The sequence below is a fragment of the Aplidium turbinatum genome, chromosome 2 (assembly GCF_918807975.1).
Source record: "Aplidium turbinatum chromosome 2, kaAplTurb1.1, whole genome shotgun sequence".
In the NCBI taxonomy this organism is placed as follows: Eukaryota; Metazoa; Chordata; class Ascidiacea; order Aplousobranchia; family Polyclinidae; genus Aplidium; species Aplidium turbinatum.
In genome coordinates, this window is record NC_137473.1 from 17,131,590 (window position 1) to 17,155,773 (window position 24,184).

At 40.3% G+C, this 24,184-nt stretch overlaps 1 protein-coding gene across 1 annotated transcript in view; it reads left to right on the top strand.

Annotated features, from left to right (window-relative positions):
• The window catches only part of LOC145765558 (cytochrome P450 2J1-like), a 49,083-nt gene that overhangs the window by 8,738 nt on the left and 16,161 nt on the right, over positions 1-24,184 (top strand). Inside the window, exon 2 of the mRNA XM_082577393.1 lies at positions 11,720-11,844. Within this exon, the coding sequence (XP_082433519.1) occupies positions 11,720-11,844 (125 nt within the window). The remainder of the gene's footprint in view (positions 1-11,719; positions 11,845-24,184) is intronic.

Consider the following 24,184-nt stretch of genomic DNA (forward strand, 5'->3'; position numbering starts at 1 on the left):
GGGGGAGGAGTTCGGTTGTAATTTGCAGACCTTGGCTCTACAGCCTTCGGAAGATCCTTAGCCGCGGCCCCGAGACCTCCTGAAACAGCTGGAAAACATGTGGATTGTACAGGTCCACTTACGGATTGAACAGGCGTGTGGAAAAGGTTAGGTAAATTAAACTGTGATTGATGTTCACTTCTGGAATGCCTAGAAGAGCCCTTCCTAGAGCTACGCCGGGAGCCCAACTCAGAACGATATTCAGCTAAAACTACCTCTTTACGTTGTTCGGCCCTCAACTGAGCGTCTTTGAGTGCGAACTCAGCAGCTCTAGCTTCGGCTCTCGCGGCGGCCTCAGCAGCTCTCGCTTCGGCCTCAGCAGCTCTCGCGTCGGCCTCAGCTCTCGCGGCAGCCTCAGCTCGTATGGCCTCAGCTCGTATGGCCTCAGCTCGTATGGCCTCAGCTCGTATGGCCTCAGCTCTTGCGGCAGCCTCTGCTCGTGCGGCAGCCTCAGCTCGTATGGCTTCAGCTCTTGCGATGGCCTCAGCAGCTCTTGCTTCGGCCTCAGCTTGGATCTGGAGCTCCTCTCGTCTTAACTGTAGGTTAATTTGTGCAACTATCCGTGACGAGCTCTCAGACATCCTAGTGCTTACATTTGAGGCGCTATCCTCAGGATGTATGTCAGCATCCAACCTATCTGACAACTCACTTTCTTTTTGTTCGAAGTTATTTTTTAACGAGTTAAATTCGGGATCTACCCTATCACGAAGTTCTGCCAAGATTGCAGAGTTAACAATTTTACTCAAAAGAGCATGGAAATGCCGTAATTCCTCTTCTAAAGTAGATAACTTAGATCTAAAAATTAACAGTTCCTGCTTATCACTCAAAGAACCTAGGGCTACAGAAAGTTTCCCAATTTGAGTCAAAATATCCCGTCTAAGATGCCGGGCCTCTCGAACTGACTTAGCCTCATCGTTAATGGGTCCCTCCCCAGAATGGCCTGCCCGACCGCAAAGAACATCATCAGGCTTAAACTCAGTCTAGTCGACGGCGGTCGAGTCCCTGTCGCCACCGAGTGTAGACATATTAAATGTTAGGGCTAAATTTAACAATTAAAAAATTAAGTTACACAAACACACAAATTACAGTAGTTATAAAAAACTTAACTGCAAAGACCGTAAAAAAATACAAAAAAGAATTTAAATGCACGATACCGTAGCTGTACGAGTATGTGAAGTCCAAACGTCCACAAAACTTGCTTGGATTCTTCCACTTGAATCTTCAAGCACAGATGGATTGCCTTTAATCTTCTTTCTTGCCAATAGATGTCAAAGTTATTTTTCTTCTGTACCAAACTGAGAAGAAATGTCTTTACTTTTCTTTACTTCTTTAGACTACCAACCAATAGGATCTTCTTTTATTATTTCTTTGCTTCTAAGTGCTTCTTAGCCTACCAACTAACCAACTTCGTCTTTTATTTTTTATGCTGCCTGTGCTTCCGTACAAACACTAGCCAGAGAATCGTCTTTTATTTTTTATGGTCACAGCGGTAAACCATAATTTCTTCGTGGGAAAATTGTAACTTAAAGTTCCCGGATCCTTTCGTCTGCATATAATGACCGAAGAAACACACACTTGAACTTCTTTTCAAACAGTGTATTTCTGTAAAAATTAGCCCACGGCTACCAAAAACGAGGGGGTGCAACGCGTACACCACTTAAACTGTCACTACACAACAGATTACTTGGATAAAAGACGGAACTTTTGTCCAGCTAGCAAGCACTAAGCCAACAGTTAAATGTGCGGCCAACTTTCAAACAATCATTTTACGAATGACCAGAATAGATATCAATATCTCAAATTCACGTAGAAAGTAACTGTGACGCAATAAATGAAAGACAATTATGAAGTCATTCCAACAGGTGTTTAAGCTGATGTAATATTTCCTGTTTAAACAGGCCCAAACAGGTCCAAACAGGTCTTATGAACGATGGTGCAATTTTGGCACATGCTTTAGGAATTTCCATGACGTAATATTCAGTAGACTTGAACGGTTTTTATATGACGTTTGATTTGGTGAAAATTGTCGGGAACACTGGCCACCCTACTTTCTTAGTGCCAAAGGCTTAGTACAATGAGTACCTATCTTCTCATACCCAACACTTGAAGTTGAATCAAGTATGGGATCACATTTGCTTTTTTAGCTTACGTTATACTGGTGTAAATGGCCCATTGTCTACTTATTGTGAATCATAAGCCATTAGGTGAAATAATTAGGTTAATATGGTGTGGTGCTCAACACACCTCAAAATGTGTAAAATTTTTGATAGGTCGTTTTGCGGCAGCTGTGTTGTACAGCATTTTGTACAATGATGTGTTGTAAGTTCAAGGCCTTACAAACCCATAGGGAAATACAATACAAAGCTGAGCAGTGAGCACTTATCCCGCTACGGTCGGTGATTTAATTATTCTATGTTAAGTAAAGCTAAACAAATGCAGTATATGTTGTCAAATATCTAAATTTGCTTACCCATCAGTGTTCCCCACTCGATCCTCCTGCTGAGAAACGTCAGTCACATCAGCAAGGTAAAGCTGATTGATCTCTGCCTCTGTGTACTCAGGCTCAAAACGATAGGGTTCAGGTTCTAGCATACTTTCTTCTTCATCATCACTTTCACTTCAACCACCGTACTATCTTCCTCTTCGTATTGGAAACCAAGAGGCAGAAATTCTCCAATATGACACAAAAAATTTATAGTAATCTAAAGCAGGGCTTCTCAAACTTTTTTGTTCTGCGACCCCATTTTGAAAAATATATTTCTATGCGACCCCATTTATGTATTTATTTATTTACATCAGACTCAACATGGTCCATTTTATATTCAAACATAAAATGTAGAAACAAAGCAGATACTCAACTCCGAAGAGCTGAGTTGCATTGTACCACATACAAAGATTGATAGTAACAGTCTGTTGGCATTATTTCATAAATTTATTGATTGGAAAACAAGTTACATCGTGTTACAAACTGGTATAATTTTTTACGAATGAGAGCTTGAAAAGTTGTGGTATTGTTATCAACGAATGCAGAGGTGATGCTGCGTCGTCTCTGCAGATTAAACAACATTCTGCAACAATTATTGTATCCAACACGTAAGCGATTATTACTGGATGAAAGATAGTTGCACCATAGTTGACAGGCATAAAAAGGCATACAATAGGAACGAAACAACACATTTTTAACAGCAATCGAACATTTGGAAAACCTTGCTTTTAACATGTTTCCAGCACAATACAACGACCGTAATTGCCGTTTCGTGTCTTCATCATCGGATAGCAAGTCGTTAATTATTACTCCTAAATATTTCACTAGGTCTCAAAGCAGATACGTTTTTCATTTAAATATATGATCGGATTAAAGTCAAGTTTCAACATCTTGGATTTAAATAAAACACCAACAGTTTTGTTGCAATTAAAGTTTTGTTGCATTATGGGGACATCCACGTTAATGACATTAAAACGGATCATTTTGATCATTATATTTTCTTTTTCTTTCTGACTTATCAATTGTTTTCTTTGTGCTTGCAATTGTTACCGCATGAATCTACGGAACCTAACTACTGATCCATAGTCAATTAATCTTGTAACTGCTTTAAACTTTAGTCTACATTCCTTCAGAAACTAGTTGATAAGCTACTCTGAAATCATAATGCGAGCGGTAAGGTTACTTTTGGTCAGCACATTACAGCAATGATAGCGTAACAATGCATCAATTGTTGCGATTGATTATATTTTATCGTTCGACAGTTCGCACCGACGGTTGCGGTCAATTGACATCATGGCAAGACTACAACCCACCGGCACTAGAATTTCATTACGACCCCAAAATTTCATTACGCGACCCCATTTGGGGTCGCGACCCATAGTTTGAGAAGCCCTGATCTAAAGCACCTAAAAATTGACAACTATATAAACCACGCATACAATAATGATGTTATAATTAAAGTAACTTGCGTTCTTCTGGTGACTATAGGCTACCATACTAGGTTGCGTTCTTCTGGTAACCTAGTAGCCTAGAAGAACGCAAGTTACTTTAATTATCAAATGCCTGGTGAACCATTTCACTCTGTTTTTAACGATGTTATAGGCCTAAAGTGAATTCAATTCATTCAATTTTATTTTTTGCTGCTGGCGCAAACAAGTACAGAATGACAAAGTAAACATACGAGTTTGACACCAAGCAATTTAAGCAATTTTGTGAAGTTGGTTTTTGTCGCCGAAAAGTGCTTCAAGCTGTGGTTTAGATTTTTGATTAAAAAATGTTTTTAATTCATCACGAAGATCAAAAACACGTTTCCAAACTTTGCCTCTGGACAACCATCTCACACAAGTGTGAAATAACAGAACATTACTGGATGTATCCAATTCACTGCAAACTTTTGAAAATAGGCGGCTGTTTAAAGCACTAGCTTTTACAAAATTCACGACACTTACAACGCTTTTCATTGTATCTTGGAATTCTTGTGGCAAAGTTTCTATACTAATGAAATTCTAAACTTTTCAGAAGGCCTCAGGTGACCCCAGGCAAATTGTTAGGCGACCCCAGTTGGGGTCGCGACCCACAGGTTGGAACCGCTGCACTAGGTTAATGGCCTTGTTGTAAATTAGGCCCTGGGGTACCGTACACATAGGCGTCGAAATAGGGTGGGCAGGGTGGGCGACGCCCACCCTGCCGTGAAACAGGGTGGGCAAAATATGTTTCGCCCACCCTGTTTTCATGCCACTTATGAAGTATTCGTTACAACTATTTTCGTTTTTCTTAAACGCTGGACTATCCAATCAACTGCAGCGCAACTTTTTGTTTTACGCTATGTCTCTCGCTAAGTATCCGACAGAACAAAGCAATTCCGTAACAACGCTGCGTGGAAAAACGGCGGTACGCACTGCATTGTTGTTGCTACGGCAACTGCCACAGTTGGCAATTCCTGGTGAGAGAAAGCCACGTTTGATCTTTTCTCCAAATTTGCGTCGGCAATTTGATCTTTTCTCCGAATGGTCTCACTTTCGTTACGTCACAATCAAACTTCAGTTCCCGGTCAGCGTAAGGGAATGTGAATATGACATCATAATGAACATGACAATAAAATAACCGACACAAACTAAAGACGTACTAAAAACAATCGCTTTTACAAATGCAGCAAATCCGAAGGCGCCACTTTAAAGATAACAGGTCACGAGTCACGCGCTTTTTAGGTCGCAAAGGAAAAAGAAGTTTGTTTAGTTTAGCAGCGCTCATAAGATCGCAAGATGCAAGAAAGAAAACATCCAACCTATTAAAGCTTAATTGCTGCAGCGACGCTAAACGCAGTCTTTGCGAGAAAGACTAACCACACTTTTCGAAATTAGCGTCGGCAATTGCCGAGGTGATTGTAAGGACAACAAGATTACAAGAAAAAACTAGTTTCCTTAGACTACACCAGACTAGAATGTTGATTCAATCTTACTATTGCTGGATGTTTTATTTGGGTTACTTCCTACTTCGCCGGCGCTTAGACATGTGCCCAGCTGGGAGAATCTTTTATAAAAATATCACCCTATAATTCAGGCCTCGAAACTGAAGGCGGCCATCGCCGCGATTAACCTACAAAAACCGACATTTTGTCCGCCGGGTCTCGCCCTTCCGTCGGCCGCATTTGTCCGCCATGAAGTTCCGAGAAAATTTTACACAAGCGGCCTTGTAAATTAAAGTAGTAGTACTTTGCCACTTATAATCACAAAGGACTAGAAAAGAGTTAAAGCACTCGATAAATCACAATACACCCTGTATATGCTTGAATTGTTAACCTTATTGAGTGATCAAGCAGCTGATGTCTCACGATAAGCTGGATGCAAGTGACACCACAATACACCTTATTAATGCGATAAATTCAGTCTTCGAAATTAGCGTCGGCAAATGGCGCATTAGCGTCGGCAATAAAAATGCCGAGGCCACACGAGCGCTTGTAACGTTAGGGTTAAACATTCCTCCCAGTCGTTATGGCACAGCATAGATTTGTTTCCTAGTCAACACCCTGATGGATCTTTATGAAAAAGAAAGAGGCCTGTGGAGTGGTATCAAAGCCCGAAAGCCGCAAAACGTGGACGCTTCATTGCGAACGGCAAAGATGGTATAGATTTACAGCCAAGCGATAAGCCTCTTGATGTGTCTGATTCCAGTGATGACGCGACAACCTCGTGCTCCGATACAGCATCTGATGATTCCGATTCTGACAGCTAGTTCTTTATCAAACAAACTTTGTGTTGTTCGCAGTATCCCAATTGTGCCGAAATTATGTTAGTGTATACGTAAATCGAGGCAATCTTCTCGCAGGGAGCTAGTAATTTGTTACCTGTACCTGGTTGAGCAATTGACGTTATTTTATGATAATTCAACGTTGCTAGATGTCGAATTAATGTAAAACAAACGTAACTTTCTTATTGAGCATTGTTGTTACGCAATATAACCGAGCGGAAAAATTAAATCGATTTGTGCTGACTCGAACGTTGAATCAACCCAAAATTAACTTACTTTTCCCCGTGAGTTATTTAACGTGAATTCCTGCAACAGCGTGCCACGTGCGTATCTTGTAGCTCGCTTTATCGCTACTTTTGGCATTATTACATCACAACAAATCAAACAGTGCGGTCGTGATAGACTACTCTAGTATATTTTTCGCTTCTGCCGAAGTAAAAATGTGCTAATTTCGAAGACTGTATGTTGATGCGTGTCGAAGTTCCGATGGCCGCCATGTGCTTGTGATTGGCCGCCGAACAGCTTGCTTCAGTCGGACACGTTTGGCCGCCGGAAAAAAAAAGTTGTATCAAGGCCTGCTATTTGTATTGATTTAACTCCAGTAGACGTCAAATTATTGTAAGCATCTACTCCTTGTTGCGCCTCGCTTTCCGCTATCTCGTCCAGCTGATATAGCATCTGATGATACCGATTCTGACTAGTTCATCAAACAAACTTTGGGTTGCTCGCAGTGTTCCAATTGTGCCGAAATTATGTTGGCTTATAAGCTTACGTAAATCGAGGCGATCTTCTCGCAGGGAGCTATTAATATGTTACCTGTACCTGGTTGAGTAATTAACGTTATTTTATGATAATTCAACATCGCTAGATGTCGAATTAATGTAAAACAAACGTAACTTTCTTATTGGGCATTGTTGTTACGCAATATAACCCGCCGGAAAAATTAAACCGATTTGTGCTGACTCGAACGTTGAATCAACCCAAAATTAACTTACTTTCCCCTCCCGGTGAGTTTTTTAACGTGAATTACCGTAACAGCGTGCGTATCGCGTTGCTCGCTTTATCACTACTTTTGGTATTATTACATCACAACAAATCAAAAATTAAAGGTTCTTCAAAAATAGGTTCTTCAAAAATTAAATCGATTTGTGTGGACTCGAACGTTGAATCAACCCAAAATTAACTTACTTTCCCCTCCCGGTGAGTTTTTTAACGTGAATTACCGTAACAGCGTGCGTATCGCGTTGCTCGCTTTATCACTACTTTTGGTATTATTACATCACAACAAATCAAACAATGCGTTCGTAATAGACTACTCTAGTATATTTTTCGCTTCTCGTTTTACATGTTTTAGTACAATCTTTTCCTAATAAATATTCACAGTAATTGCCGAGGCAATTTCAAATTTTGCCGTTTGGCCTCGGCAACGTTTTTGCCAAAGTAAAAATATGCTCATTTCGAAGACTGAACCATTGCGAATTTGCAAACATACACATTCAATGAAATCTGTTTGAAAACTCTCGCCCACCCAGAATTCCTCTCTTCTAAGAAAAAATCGACGCCTATGACCGTACAGGTTATCAAAACCTAATACTGTAATTCTAAATAAATACAATAAACCATAAAATCAACATTACTTCATTAACTTGGCGTCTTCTATAAGCTGGTCACCAGGAAGAAGTCAAATGTGATCTTTCAGCTGTTGCACTAGTTTCTGGTGAAGAAGGAAAGATTGATGGACATGCACCGGGTGTCAAGTCAAGTCTTTTGGCATATCCCATTTGAAATTGAAGAAAATTTTTGAAGTCTGCTTCTTGAAAATGCAGACTACAAATTCTGTGGTGTGGTTTTGGTCCACTCCAATGACAAGTTGTGGTGTTGACAAATTTATTCCATTTCCTTTTTTTGTGTACGGTACTGTCTTTGGGAAACCCAAACATACTAACTTTATGCAATGCTGTCGTGTCACAGCCAAGCACAACACAAAAGTCAGGCATAGTATTTGCTATGATGCAATATTGTTTCTACAAAAGTCAAACAATGATGCAATATTGATTTTATGGACATTTAATTTTTAGCAATGCTACTAGAATTATACTAAAGGACCTCACCTTTCTCGTAACATTGCTACTATTTCTCAACGAAATATCCTAGAAACTTATAAAACGTGTGAAACTATCCTGCAAAACTCCTTTGAACGCAATACGACCAGTGCTTCCACTTTTACAAAGCTAAATTACCACTTGTATTACCACATTTGTCCTCAGATTACCACATTTATTACTGTGATTTTCTACGCGATTTTAACCGTATTTCGACTTACTTTTACATTAACAAAGTGGCTATTTTTACCCACTTGTTGCCATAGTTACAATCAGGTATTGCCAGAGTTAGGATTAAAGTTAGTAAGGGTTAGACTTAGTCATAAAGTTAGGGTTTTGATCTTGACCCAAAACTAAAAACAAATTCCAAAATGCAAGTTTTTGTTTTCAACAGCTTTATACTTTTCTCAGATTAGGACAGAATTCCTTATCTGGCAATGCTATTATTTGGCTATATTTACGTTATATAGTGTAAAATAAAGTCTAAAACAACTACGGTACTCAGTTTATTAACAGTTATTAAAACGTCCGAAATAAGAAAGCAAAGTACTGTACTTGACACCGCAGCTAGAATCTGAGAGACATCTTGACTATGAATATGATCACATGGTCACCCTACGGCCTACGTTCAAAGCCAAAAGTCAGGACGCATTCCAAAATCAAACCGAAAACAGCGGAACATGCTAGTCGCATGCTGTTATAAGTAGTTTTTTGCATTATCTATTCGATTTCGGAAGACAACAGTTTAAATGCTGTTATTTATTGATAGTATTTTATGTCAAATTTTCAAAATTTATAATTTCCACATTTTGGCAACATTTCCACACAAAATTTCCATATTACCACAAAGTTTTCATTACCACATTTTTACCACAAGCACGATGAAAATTCCACAATTGTGGTAATTACCACCAAAGTGGAAGCGCTGAATACGACCGAACTTTGCATTGTTTGCAACCCAGCGCGCGAAAAGATTTTTGATATGCTGGAGCTCTTGGCATTTATGACGTATACTCTAGCAGTGTTTCCACTTTTTGGTCATTTTAAAAAAAATAAAAAATAAATGAAACATTGGACTTTGGGCCTTGCCAGCGCCCTTGAAAACAATATTTTTTCGGTAATTTTTTTAAAAATGTATTCTTGAGTGTTCAGTTTACGCACTTTAATGCTTAATTCCAGTTTGAAAATTTCATTGAATATGCCTTTAAACCATTGTTGTTGATAAATTGATGCATGAATTTGGCAAGCTCCAGTTTGTAAATATCTTCCCGTCTTAAAAGTTGTAATGACTTGTACAGATTATTGAGAAGACAAAATTTAGAATTTTTCGTTATCGTGCGAATAGTATTGTTGTGTCTAACGTCAACCTCGTTAAATAAAGCTTTAGTGCTTGTTTCCCAGCTAATAATTCCATATAGACCATATTGTAAAAGACTATACTGTGTACACTGAGCTGTAATAAAGCATACTTAGTGTATTTTGCGATAATTAATCAAGCAAACGGCATAAAATTCCTGAATATCTTGCTAACTGGTGTGATAGGGCCTACATGTTCTATGTTAGTTGACCATGTCAGTTGGCCATCATTTAGTATTCCTAGGTATTTAACTACTTCAGACCTTATGAGGGACGTTTGGTTTATCACCAAATTAAATTTTGTTTCTACAGTACGATCAGGGAATCTATTTATTACTATAAGCTACTTAAAAAATTAAGATATTTGGACACATAGCAAGAAGCAACTCGTTGGAAAATTTAATGTTGACTGGGATGGTACAAGGCAAACGAACAAAAGGACGACAAAAAATGAAATATTTTGACAATATCAAGCAAATTACAGGAACAAAAAGTATGCCAGAAGTAGCCTACTAGCAAAAACAAAAACCAGAGCAAAATGGCAAGAGTTCATATGGGAGGCCACAGCTAATCAAACATGATTAATCTTTGAAAAAACAGATGAATTTACTTTGTATTAGGCCTATATTATGTTAATACGTGTTAACATTAGCGTATTTACAGTAGCCTACCCACAAAGTCACTTTATCTGGCCCAGATCTGGTCAGATCCTTACCCGATTTGGTAAAGATTTGAACCAGACAAAGTAGCTGTCTGGTAGTTTTGTTGGCAGAAGATCATTTGAAAACAATCTATCGCAATTAAATTTAAACAAACCTTGCAGTGTACTCTGGAAAGAAACGAACTATCATAATCAGGGCCATTTTCATTTTACCCAAAAAAAAATTTTTTTGACTTTATTTTTATAAAATTTTGACGTTATTTTGACCTAATGAAATTGCTTATATGTAGAGGCCACAGCTCTTCCTTGAATCGATACAGGTTACCCAAAAATAATATTTTGTCGATCTCAGACCCAAACGTGTTCAATAAAAAGGGCTTGTTCAATAAACGTTTGCCTTGATTGCGATGCTTGTTGTCACTTCAATCCAGCTTGATGGCGTTTACTTTTCTTGTGGCTTTCAACAAAATACTTTTTATTGCACTTCATTATGAACTCGCGAAATTTGCACCTTAAATCACCCTAGGGAGTTGCATTAAACGCATCAGGAAAATCTCGACAAACCTGTCAAACTTTTGCTGAAGACGATTTAGCTTGCTTAGGCATTTTTGTATTATAGAATGTCAGTAGGCTATTCCTAAAATCCAAACTGTTGATCTTCGAAAAGACCAAGTTTGTGAAGAGGAAGTGTTTTATAAGAATAATTAAATACGTAACAATGAATAAACAATGGAAAATTTGCGATAAAAGTTACTACTGATCCAAGTGGGCATTGTGACATATTTCCTGTTTTTTTGGGTTAATATGGTTTAATTGTGTGGCAGTTCCTGATTTACAATGCTTCCACGATGATTTTGACAAAAATTACTCTCAAGAAACACATAAAGTATGTCAAAAGCCAAAATTTGACTTTATTGAAAATTTTGACTTTGTTGTCAATTTTAACCTTATTTTGACCTATAAACTTCTTAGAAACACTCCCCTAGGAGCTAAAAACAACTTTATTCTTTGATTCGTGGACAGACGAGGTCCTTAAAGAATTTTGACTTTATTGACTTTTGCGGGCCCTAGTCATAATCAAATAAGCACAATTTGACTGCGGGTGACAGATCGTGATGTTGTATGTGGTAGATCTCGGACAAGAATTTTAAAATTAAAGGGGTGGAGGGGTGTGCCAAACCGACCTCTGAAACACACGTTTGCACCGCAGCCAGCTAAGCTTTATTCTTCTGGTGGTAAAAATGAAGAATTACAATTATGAAATTTTACTTAAGTACTATATTGTTCTCGTTTGTCTCTGTCTAGTCTGGAGCCTATATATTTTTTTAGGTTTGGAGAAAGTGAAGATGCGCATGAAATTGTTACCAGCGATCTGTTTCCTTTCGCCAAGTACATCCCTCCTTTCAAAGGTGCATGGGAAAGAGCAAAAATTAGAAATAAAATACTTTTGAAAGGTAAGATGACAGAAAATTGAACATTGGCATAAAAAATATTCTAGCCAATATAGCCTGAAATTAGGCCAATTCGTCTTTTTTGTATGCTACCTGGCAGCCCTGGTAGACAACCAAAATGAAATTATTTAGATATTTTTATGCTTTGAGCCAGGGGCAAGCAACTATTCATGGCAAGTGAAAAAGAGCACAAACTGGCGTTTGTTTATTCCTAAAACTTCTGCATGCTTGATAGCAATAACTTTAATTAATTCTTCAATGGATACAACACATTTTTCGTTTCATGCTTGGCGGAAAGCTTAATCAATGGTAGGCTACACTTCCTAATTGGTCACAACGGTAAACCATAATCTCTTCGTGGGAAAATTGTAACATAAGATTCTCGGATCCGGTTGTCTGTATGCAATGACCGAAAGAAACACTCTTCTGAAAACGTCTATTCAAGAATTGTATTTCTGTAAAATTAGCCAACTGGCTATCGAAAATGGGGTGCAACGCGATACACGACTAAAAACTTGTCACTACAATCCAAACTACTTAGATAAAAGACGGAAATTTTGTCCAGCTGGCAAGCACTAAGCAAAACAGTTAAATATGCGACCAACTCTTCAAGCAACAATTTTAAGAATGACCAGAATAGATTGCCATATTTCAAACGGACGTAAGCAGTTTCTGTGACGTAATAATGAAAGGCATTGTGAAGCAATTCTCAACAGGTGTTCAAAGGTGATGATGCAATGTTTCATGTTTCAACAGGTATGATACAAGTCTTACGAACGATGGTGCAATCTTGGCTCATTTTTTTAGGAAAAATTCCAGGATGTAATATGCTAAGATTCAGTAGACCCGAACGGTTTTATATGACGTTTGATTTGGTGAACAATTGTCTGGAACATAGCGACCCCTAGTTATGACAGTCTAACATGGCATAACTAAAAAGGAATTGACAACAATTGTGAGCCAATGAATAAAAACACACGATACACAAATTGTTTGACTCACTCATGTTTAAGTTAATATTCAAATACAAAGGGCATGCAAAGAATGAACAACAATTAGAATAATACACGATGATACATGAAACTGGTACCATAGGTACACGCTGAAATGACGCTATATACAATGGTTGCGGTAATAACCGACTGTTCTGGGCTCAGACAAAGGTCGACCACCGCAGACAGAACCAGTCTCAAACCCTAACACTTAGGTGTTCTTTACGTGGGCGAGGCACGAAATATCCCTCAACACGTAGTCTACTTTCACTTTCCCCGTACTCTCATTATAGTTGCAGACGGCAACTTTAGCTCTCCGAACCACAGGTTTCCCTTTCCTAATTTGTGGGACCACCTCATGCACCCTTCCAAGTTGATACTTCCAACGTTTACCAATGTCTTGGAGAGAACCCACTACTACCAGTTGACCAGGCTTCAAATTCTCGGCCATTTTTAACCATTTTTTCCGGCCCTGAAGCCCTGGCAAGTAAAAATCTATCCATTTGCTCCAAAACTGCTGAGAAAGTGACAAATTGAACCGATAATCCCTTCTTAATTGGTCACGATAATGTGGTTGCCCAACAGCACAGTATGGGTCTAAGTATGGGGTCAAAAGTGAGGCAGGGGTGATGACAGTAAAATCCCTAGGGTAGTCACTCAAAGGTACCAAAGGGCGTTCGTTCACGATTTAAACGGCACTGCTGGTGTACGTTAGCAGTTCAATAAAATTGGGCTTGCGTATTGAAGAGTCCAAAATGTGAAAAAAGTATTTGATCATGTCGGCCACGATACCAAATCTATCAAGCCGAAATCTAGCCAAGAGATCTACCAGAGGGTTTAACAAGTCAGGACCCAAAAACATTACATTATTTACACAAGTTCCTCGGAATTTAGACTTGCCATCGTAAACAATGCGCTTTTTTAATTGTGACGTCACAAAGTATGGTATAAATACCACTCAAATCCCTTTACATTTCCTGCTTCACCAGCACACTCAATATAACCATTAGATTTGAGATCTTTCATGGTGTCGGTAAGAAAATCACGAAGTTCAGGTTGTTTTAAAGTCTTCTTTCTTAAAGGGCGGGGAAACCCAAATTAACATTTGCGAGTATTTTGTTTCAGCGTGATGTTATTGTGTACAACATGCGTTTAAGCAAAAAATTGTTGCCCTCGTCTCGCTAAGGCCGCTTTTGTTTGATACCCGTTTGCAAGGCCTCGCGCGCATCCAGCTGTGATGCTGTGCGCTGTGACGTCACAAGGTACATATAGTCGTAGCCAAAAGTTTAAGACCAGACTTGATTTATGACGATTTTTGCATTACTTCAAAATACTGCATCAGATATAAGATGATGCATAAACATGATGCAACTGAAACAATATCTGATGCAGTATTTTGAAGTAGGCTAATGTAAAATCGTCATAAATCAAGTCTGGTCTTAAACTTTTGGCTCCGGCTGTATGTACCTTGTGACGACACAGCGCACAGCATCACAGCTGGATGCGCGCGAGGCCTCGCAAACGGGTATCAAACAAAAGCGGCCTTAGCGGACGAGGGCAGCAAAATTTAGATTTTTTTTTGGTAAAACGCATGTTGTACACGATGACATCACGCTGAAACAAAAAACTCGCAAAAGGTTAAATTGGGTTTCCCCGCCCTTTAAAGCAGCAGCTCTATCTGACGCCAACACAAAATTGTTAGGTAGATCAATATCTTCCTTCAACGGTACAGGTATCTCAAATCGACCATCTTTCAACTCAATATTCGGTTCAACAAGTTCTCTAGCCAAAATATCATTTCGAGACAATTCACAGGTTTCATTTTGCAAAGTCAAATCCTGAATGACTTTATTCAGGTCTGCTATTTCCATATCACGAGACTCAATTTTACGCTGAAAGCCAGAGATGACATCCGACTCTGAAGACGTCTGCACTCTGCACACGTTAGCAACGCTTTCATCTAAGGGTGACTTACCACCAAAAGCCAACCAACCGAGAGGAGTGAGTAAAGCGTGTGGTTCACTACGATTTTCACCAACACGTTCTTCTTTAGCCCACATCAAATAAGCATTGTCGTTGCCAATCAGTACATCTACAGTACTACAATCATTCAAATGAAACATATTCACGTCATGAAAATGACGGAAACCACTTAAATCCTGCTTATGCGGTAAAGTTTTAACATCGTCAGCCCAAGCTGGGTTAACCACCGAGGTTATATCAAAAAACATTTCATCTCGTCATTTCAGCTTTCTGACCAACCAGGGTATCCATCTTACACGACGCTTTATCGTACGGTTTAAGGCCAAGTTCGCACACCAAATCACTCGAAACAAACGTTAACTGCGAACAAGGATCATGTTGACAATACACCAACTTGAATTTACCCGTCATTGGATTCAAAACACGAGCAGCAGTAATGCGGTTAAAGGCTATGCTTTAACATTTCCAATCTTAACATTACGCACAGGAACTCTGGCACAAGCATCATCTTTGCCGATCGAATCCAGAGAATCACGTGACGTCACATAAAAATCATGCAGAAGAAAAAAGTGTTTCCTATCGTTGTTAGGCCCACACTGACGACAGTTGTTTGCATTATTACCGTCCCTAACCATATGCTGGCGCAAACAATTTAAGCATTTGCCAGCTTTCACAATAACATCTCTCCGATCTTGAGGTGTCAAGCGCAAAAATTTTTTACAATTAGACAAAAAATGATATTCAACTTGACCACGTGACGAACAATAAATACATGCCGGTAGGTCCTTACGTTTGGCCTCACCACCGCGCGGTGCGCCAACAGCAGTCGAGTACTGCGAACTACCTGAAATCACATTACCATGGGGTTTTACCGACGTCTGCCTAACCGGACATAAAGGCAATTTTCCTTTGCCAAACTTTTTAAATTGCTGAGACTCACCAGAATCACCCATTAGCATAATGCTAAAATCAGTCGACTTACGCGTTTCCTCCCGTACTACAAAATCGAACAAACTCTGAAAAGTAGGCTCATCAGTGCTACCATACTGATCACCTAAAAAGTCAAGATAACGCTGCTTAGCGTCAAACGGGAGTCGCTTAGCCAAATCCAAAACAAAACATCCTTCCAATTTATCACGCTGACCATAAGCTTGCGCGTAAAGCAGACACTGCGACAATTCATCTTTAAACTCTTTTAAATCACTAGAAAACATCGAAGTTAACTTGCTACCATAGCGATACTTCCTAATTTCTGGTTCGGCAAAAAGACCTCTACGAACCCCAAACGCTGGGACAAGCGAGCTAACGACATTTCTATCCTGTCTTCCTCTGACAAGCCAGGAGTGTCGGAAACCAAATTAGCAATCGTTTGCGCAGCTGTTCTAACACAAGCTGCTTGTAACAAAGTCAAACGAGTCCCCTTTAAAGGGCGAAGCTGCCATCAAGGCCGTAACACGATTTTTAAAGAAGACAAATGGCATATTATTACCATCGTAACCAATCAAGGCCGCCTTATCGAAAAACGTCCTACTATTTTGGTATTCAAAAAAGCAATCTTGCTGTCGAGAACTCGACTTAGCGGGAGAAGAAAACTGTATCCCTTAAGGGGCTGAGTGGGCTCAGTCACATGCACAGCCCGATCACGATCCTCACACACGTTAAAATCAGGAGACGCGATACGCCTCTCACAACCACCCAAATTACGTGTAGCTGGGCGATCAAAAACTAGCGGCGCAGAAAACTGTGAAGAGGGCAAAGCATTACTGCTAATGGCGGCCCCGTGACCTGTACGCTCTAGGGCAGGAGTTTGGTTATAAATTGCAGGCCTTGGCTCTAGAGCCTTCGGAAGATCCTTAGCCGCGGCCCCGAGACCTCCTGAAACAGCTGGAAAACGTGTGGATTGCACTGGTCCACCCACGGATTGAACAGGCGTCTGGAAAAGGTTGTGTAAATTAAACTGCGATTGATGTTCATTTCTAGAATGACTAGAAGAGCACTTCTTAGAACTACGCCGGGAGCCCAACTCTGATCGATATTCAGCTAAAACTAACTCTTTACGTTGTTCAGCCCTCAACTGAGCGTCTTTGAGTGCGAACTCAGCAGCTCTCGCTTCGGCTCTCGCGGCGGCCTCAGCAGCTCTCGCTTCGGCTCTCGCGGCGGCTTCTGCTCGTACGGCCTCAGCAGCTCTCGCGGTGGCCTCAGCAACTCTTGCGTCGGCCTCAGCTCTCGCGGGCCTCTCGAACTGACTTAGCCTCATCGTTACTGGGTCCCTCTCCAGAATGGCCTGCCCGACCGCAAAGAACATCATCAGGCCTAAACTCAGTCGAGTCGACGGCGGTCGAGTCCCTGTCGCCACCGAGTGTAGACATATTAAATTTTGGGGCTAAATTTAACAATTAAAAAATTAAGTTACACAAACACACAAAATTATTACAGTAGTTATAAAAAACTTAACTGCAAAGAGCGTAAAAACACAAAAAAGAATTTAAATGCACAATACCGTAGTACGGGTATATAAAGTCCTACTAAAGTTCCACAAAACTTGCTTGGATTCGTCCACTTGAATCTTCAAGCACTGATCGATTGTCTTTAATCTTTTTTCTTGCCAATGAATGTCAATGTTGTTTTTTTCTTCAGAACCAACAAAGAAACGCCTTTAATTTTTAGTTTGAAGTTCTTTACTACCAACTGAGAAGAAAAGTCTTTAATTTTCTTGTGCTTTAAGTTCTTCTGCACCAACTGAGAAGAAAACGGCTTTAATCTTTTGCTGCTGTAGCCTACCAACCAACAACAATCGTCTTTTATTATTTATGTGCTTCTGTGGCCTACCAACCAACAAAAACTCGTCTTTTATTATTTATGGTCACAACGGTAAACCATAATCTCTTCGTGGGAAAAGTGTAACATAAGATTCTCGGATCCGTTCGTCTGTATGCAATGACCGAAAGAAACACTCTTCTGGAAACGTCTATTCAAGAATTGTATTTCTGTGAAATTAGCCAACTGGCTATCGAAAATGGGGTGCAACGCGATACACGACTAAAAACTTGTCACTACAATCCAAACTACTTAGATAAAAGACGGAAATTTTGTCCAGCTGGCAAGCACTAAGCAAAACAGTTAAATATGCGACCAACTCTTCAAGCAACAATTTTAAGAATGACCAGAATAGATTGCCATATTTCAAACGGACGTAAGCAGTTTCTGTGACGTAATAATGAAAGGCATTGTGAAGCAATTCTCAACAGGTGTTCAAAGGTGATGATGCAATGTTTCATGTTTCAACAGGTATGATACAAGTCTTACGAACGATGGTGCAATCTTGGCTCATTTTTTTAGGAAAAATTCCAGGATGTAATATGCTAAGATTCAGTAGACCCGAACGGTTTTATATGACGTTTGATTTGGTGAACAATTGTCTGGAACATAGCGACCCCTAGTTATGACAGTCTAACATGGCATAACTAAAAAGGAATTGACAACAATTGTGAGCCAATGAATAAAAACACACGATACACAAATTGTTTGACTCACTCATGTTTAAGTTAATATTCAAATACAAAGGGCATGCAAAGAATGAACAACAATTAGAATAATACACGATGATACATGAAACTGGTACCATAGGTACACGCTGAAATGACGCTATATACAATGGTTGCGGTAATAACCGACTGTTCTGGGCTCAGACAAAGGTCGACCACCGCAGACAGAACCAGTCTCAAACCCTAACACTTAGGTGTTCTTTACGTGGGCGAGGCACGAAATATCCCTCAACACGTAGTCTACTTTCACTTTCCCCGTACTCTCATTATAGTTGCAGACGGCAACTTTAGCTCTCCGAACCACAGGTTTCCCTTTCCTAATTTGTGGGACCACCTCATGCACCCTTCCAAGTTGATACTTCCAACGTTTACCAATGTCTTGGAGAGAACCCACTACTACCAGTTGACCAGGCTTCAAATTCTCGGCCATTTTTAACCATTTTTTCCGGCCCTGAAGCCCTGGCAAGTAAAAATCTATCCATTTGCTCCAAAACTGCTGAGAAAGTGACAAATTGAACCGATAATCCCTTCTTAATTGGTCACGATAATGTGGTTGCCCAACAGCACAGTATGGGTCTAAGTATGGGGTCAAAAGTGAGGCAGGGGTGATGACAGTAAAATCCCTAGGGTAGTCACTCAAAGGTACCAAAGGGCGTTCGTTCACGATTTAAACGGCACTGCTGGTGTACGTTAGCAGTTCAATAAAATTGGGCTTGCGTATTGAAGAGTCCAAAATGTGAAAAAAGTATTTGATCATGTCGGCCACGATACCAAATCTATCAAGCCGAAATCTAGCCAAGAGATCTACCAGAGGGTTTAACAAGTCAGGACCCAAAAACATTACATTATTTACACAAGTTCCTCGGAATTTAGACTTGCCATCGTAAACAATGCGCTTTTTTAATTGTGACGTCACAAAGTATGGTATAAATACCACTCAAATCCCTTTACATTTCCTGCTTCACCAGCACACTCAATATAACCATTAGATTTGAGATCTTTCATGGTGTCGGTAAGAAAATCACGAAGTTCAGGTTGTTTTAAAGTCTTCTTTCTTAAAGGGCGGGGAAACCCAAATTAACATTTGCGAGTATTTTGTTTCAGCGTGATGTTATTGTGTACAACATGCGTTTAAGCAAAAAATTGTTGCCCTCGTCTCGCTAAGGCCGCTTTTGTTTGATACCCGTTTGCAAGGCCTCGCGCGCATCCAGCTGTGATGCTGTGCGCTGTGACGTCACAAGGTACATATAGTCGTAGCCAAAAGTTTAAGACCAGACTTGATTTATGACGATTTTTGCATTACTTCAAAATACTGCATCAGATATAAGATGATGCATAAACATGATGCAACTGAAACAATATCTGATGCAGTATTTTGAAGTAGGCTAATGTAAAATCGTCATAAATCAAGTCTGGTCTTAAACTTTTGGCTCCGGCTGTATGTACCTTGTGACGACACAGCGCACAGCATCACAGCTGGATGCGCGCGAGGCCTCGCAAACGGGTATCAAACAAAAGCGGCCTTAGCGGACGAGGGCAGCAAAATTTAGATTTTTTTTTGGTAAAACGCATGTTGTACACGATGACATCACGCTGAAACAAAAAACTCGCAAAAGGTTAAATTGGGTTTCCCCGCCCTTTAAAGCAGCAGCTCTATCTGACGCCAACACAAAATTGTTAGGTAGATCAATATCTTCCTTCAACGGTACAGGTATCTCAAATCGACCATCTTTCAACTCAATATTCGGTTCAACAAGTTCTCTAGCCAAAATATCATTTCGAGACAATTCACAGGTTTCATTTTGCAAAGTCAAATCCTGAATGACTTTATTCAGGTCTGCTATTTCCATATCACGAGACTCAATTTTACGCTGAAAGCCAGAGATGACATCCGACTCTGAAGACGTCTGCACTCTGCACACGTTAGCAACGCTTTCATCTAAGGGTGACTTACCACCAAAAGCCAACCAACCGAGAGGAGTGAGTAAAGCGTGTGGTTCACTACGATTTTCACCAACACGTTCTTCTTTAGCCCACATCAAATAAGCATTGTCGTTGCCAATCAGTACATCTACAGTACTACAATCATTCAAATGAAACATATTCACGTCATGAAAATGACGGAAACCACTTAAATCCTGCTTATGCGGTAAAGTTTTAACATCGTCAGCCCAAGCTGGGTTAACCACCGAGGTTATATCAAAAAACATTTCATCTCGTCATTTCAGCTTTCTGACCAACCAGGGTATCCATCTTACACGACGCTTTATCGTACGGTTTAAGGCCAAGTTCGCACACCAAATCACTCGAAACAAACGTTAACTGCGAACAAGGATCATGTTGACAATACACCAACTTGAATTTACCCGTCATTGGATTCAAAACACGAGCAGCAGTAATGCGGTTAAAGGCTATGCTTTAACATTTCCAATCTTAACATTACGCACAGGAACTCTGGCACAAGCATCATCTTTGCCGATCGAATCCAGAGAATCACGTGACGTCACATAAAAATCATGCAGAAGAAAAAAGTGTTTCCTATCGTTGTTAGGCCCACACTGACGACAGTTGTTTGCATTATTACCGTCCCTAACCATATGCTGGCGCAAACAATTTAAGCATTTGCCAGCTTTCACAATAACATCTCTCCGATCTTGAGGTGTCAAGCGCAAAAATTTTTTACAATTAGACAAAAAATGATATTCAACTTGACCACGTGACGAACAATAAATACATGCCGGTAGGTCCTTACGTTTGGCCTCACCACCGCGCGGTGCGCCAACAGCAGTCGAGTACTGCGAACTACCTGAAATCACATTACCATGGGGTTTTACCGACGTCTGCCTAACCGGACATAAAGGCAATTTTCCTTTGCCAAACTTTTTAAATTGCTGAGACTCACCAGAATCACCCATTAGCATAATGCTAAAATCAGTCGACTTACGCGTTTCCTCCCGTACTACAAAATCGAACAAACTCTGAAAAGTAGGCTCATCAGTGCTACCATACTGATCACCTAAAAAGTCAAGATAACGCTGCTTAGCGTCAAACGGGAGTCGCTTAGCCAAATCCAAAACAAAACATCCTTCCAATTTATCACGCTGACCATAAGCTTGCGCGTAAAGCAGACACTGCGACAATTCATCTTTAAACTCTTTTAAATCACTAGAAAACATCGAAGTTAACTTGCTACCATAGCGATACTTCCTAATTTCTGGTTCGGCAAAAAGACCTCTACGAACCCCAAACGCTGGGACAAGCGAGCTAACGACATTTCTATCCTGTCTTCCTCTGACAAGCCAGGAGTGTCGGAAACCAAATTAGCAATCGTTTGCGCAGCTGTTCTAACACAAGCTGCTTGTAACAAAGTCAAACGAGTCCCCTTTAAAGGGCGAAGCTGCCATCAAGGCCGTAACACGATTTTTAAAGAAGACAAATGGCATATTATTACCATCGTAACCAATCAAGGCCGCCTTATCGAAAAACGTCCTACTATTTTGGTATTCAAAAAAGCAATCTTGCTGTCGAGAACTCGACTTAGCGGGAGAAGAAAACTGTATCCCTTAAGGGGCTGAGTGGGCTCAGTCACATGCACAGCCCGATCACGATCCTCACACACGTTAAAATCAGGAGACGCGATACGCCTCTCACAACCACCCAAATTACGTGTAGCTGGGCGATCAAAAACTAGCGGCGCAGAAAACTTTGAAGAGGGCAAAGCATTACTGCTAATGGCGGCCCCGTGACCTGTACGCTCTAGGGCAGGAGTTTGGTTATAAATTGCAGGCCTTGGCTCTAGAGCCTTCGGAAGATCCTTAGCCGCGGCCCCGAGACCTCCTGAAACAGCTGGAAAACGTGTGGATTGCACTGGTCCACCCACGGATTGAACAGGCGTCTGGAAAAGGTTGTGTAAATTAAACTGCGATTGATGTTCATTTCTAGAATGACTAGAAGAGCACTTCTTAGAACTACGCCGGGAGCCCAACTCTGATCGATATTCAGCTAAAACTAACTCTTTACGTTGTTCAGCCCTCAACTGAGCGTCTTTGAGTGCGAACTCAGCAGCTCTCGCTTCGGCTCTCGCGGCGGCCTCAGCAGCTCTCGCTTCGGCTCTCGCGGCGGCTTCTGCTCGTACGGCCTCAGCAGCTCTCGCGGTGGCCTCAGCAACTCTTGCGTCGGCCTCAGCTCTCGCGGGCCTCTCGAACTGACTTAGCCTCATCGTTACTGGGTCCCTCTCCAGAATGGCCTGCCCGACCGCAAAGAACATCATCAGGCCTAAACTCAGTCGAGTCGACGGCGGTCGAGTCCCTGTCGCCACCGAGTGTAGACATATTAAATGTTGGGGCTAAATTTAACAATTAAAAAATTAAGTTACACAAACACACAAAATTATTACAGTAGTTATAAAAAACTTAACTGCAAAGAGCGTAAAAACACAAAAAAGAATTTAAATGCACAATACCGTAGTACGGGTATATGAAGTCCTACTAAAGTTCCACAAAACTTGCTTGGATTCGTCCACTTGAATCTTCAAGCACTGATCGATTGTCTTTAATCTTTTTTCTTGCCAATGAATGTCAATGTTGTTTTTTTCTTCAGAACCAACAAAGAAACGCCTTTAATTTTTAGTTTGAAGTTCTTTACTACCAACTGAGAAGAAAAGTCTTTAATTTTCTTGTGCTTTAAGTTCTTCTGCACCAACTGAGAAGAAAACGGCTTTAATCTTTTGCTGCTGTAGCCTACCAACCAACAACAATCGTCTTTTATTATTTATGTGCTTCTGTGGCCTACCAACCAACAAAAACTCGTCTTTTATTATTTATGGTCACAACGGTAAACCATAATCTCTTCGTGGGAAAAGTGTAACATAAGATTCTCGGATCCGTTCGTCTGTATGCAATGACCGAAAGAAACACTCTTCTGGAAACGTCTATTCAAGAATTGTATTTCTGTGAAATTAGCCAACTGGCTATCGAAAATGGGGTGCAACGCGATACACCACTAAAAACTTGTCACTACAATCCAAACTACTTAGGTAAAAGACGGAAATTTTGTCCAGCTGGCAAGCACTAAGCAAAACAGTTAAATATGCGACCAACTCTTCAAGCAACAATTTTAAGAATGACCAGAATAGATTGCAATATTTCAAACGCACGTAAGCAGTTTCTGTGACGTAATAATAAAAGGCATTGTGAAGCAATTCTCAACAGGTGTTCAAAGGTGATGATGCAATGTTTCATGTTTCAACAGGTGGGATACAAGTCTTACGAACGATGGTGCAATCTTGGCTCATTTTTTTAGGAAAAATTCCATGACGTAATATGCTAAGATTCAGTAGACCTGAACGGTTTTATATGACGTTTGATTTGGTGAACAATTGTCTGGAACACTAATAGGCTACACTTCCTAATAGGCTACACTTCCTAATAGGCTACACTTCCTAATAGGCTATATGCTTAGGCATAGGCGTAGCCAGGGGGGGGCGAAAGGGGCCATGGCCCCCCCCAAATTTTCCAAGTTTAGATTCCAAAGTTGATTCCTTTGTTGAAAATATAATAAAATTTGTAGAAATTTATAACGTTTTCCAAGACATCTGGCTATTAACACCCCCAAGGACTTGTTTTAGACACACAGAAAGACACCAATAAATTTTGCAAATCGTAAATCGCGCAAAATTTACGCGATTTACGTTTCTTTTAATTAATTTGTAAAAGCAATTTCAGAATGGCTTACTCTGTTGGGTTTTTTGTAGTTATTGAGTTTTTGTGTAGCTGAGTTTTTGGTGTTCTCTAATTTTAGCCGCAGTTTTTGCACGTTCGTGTG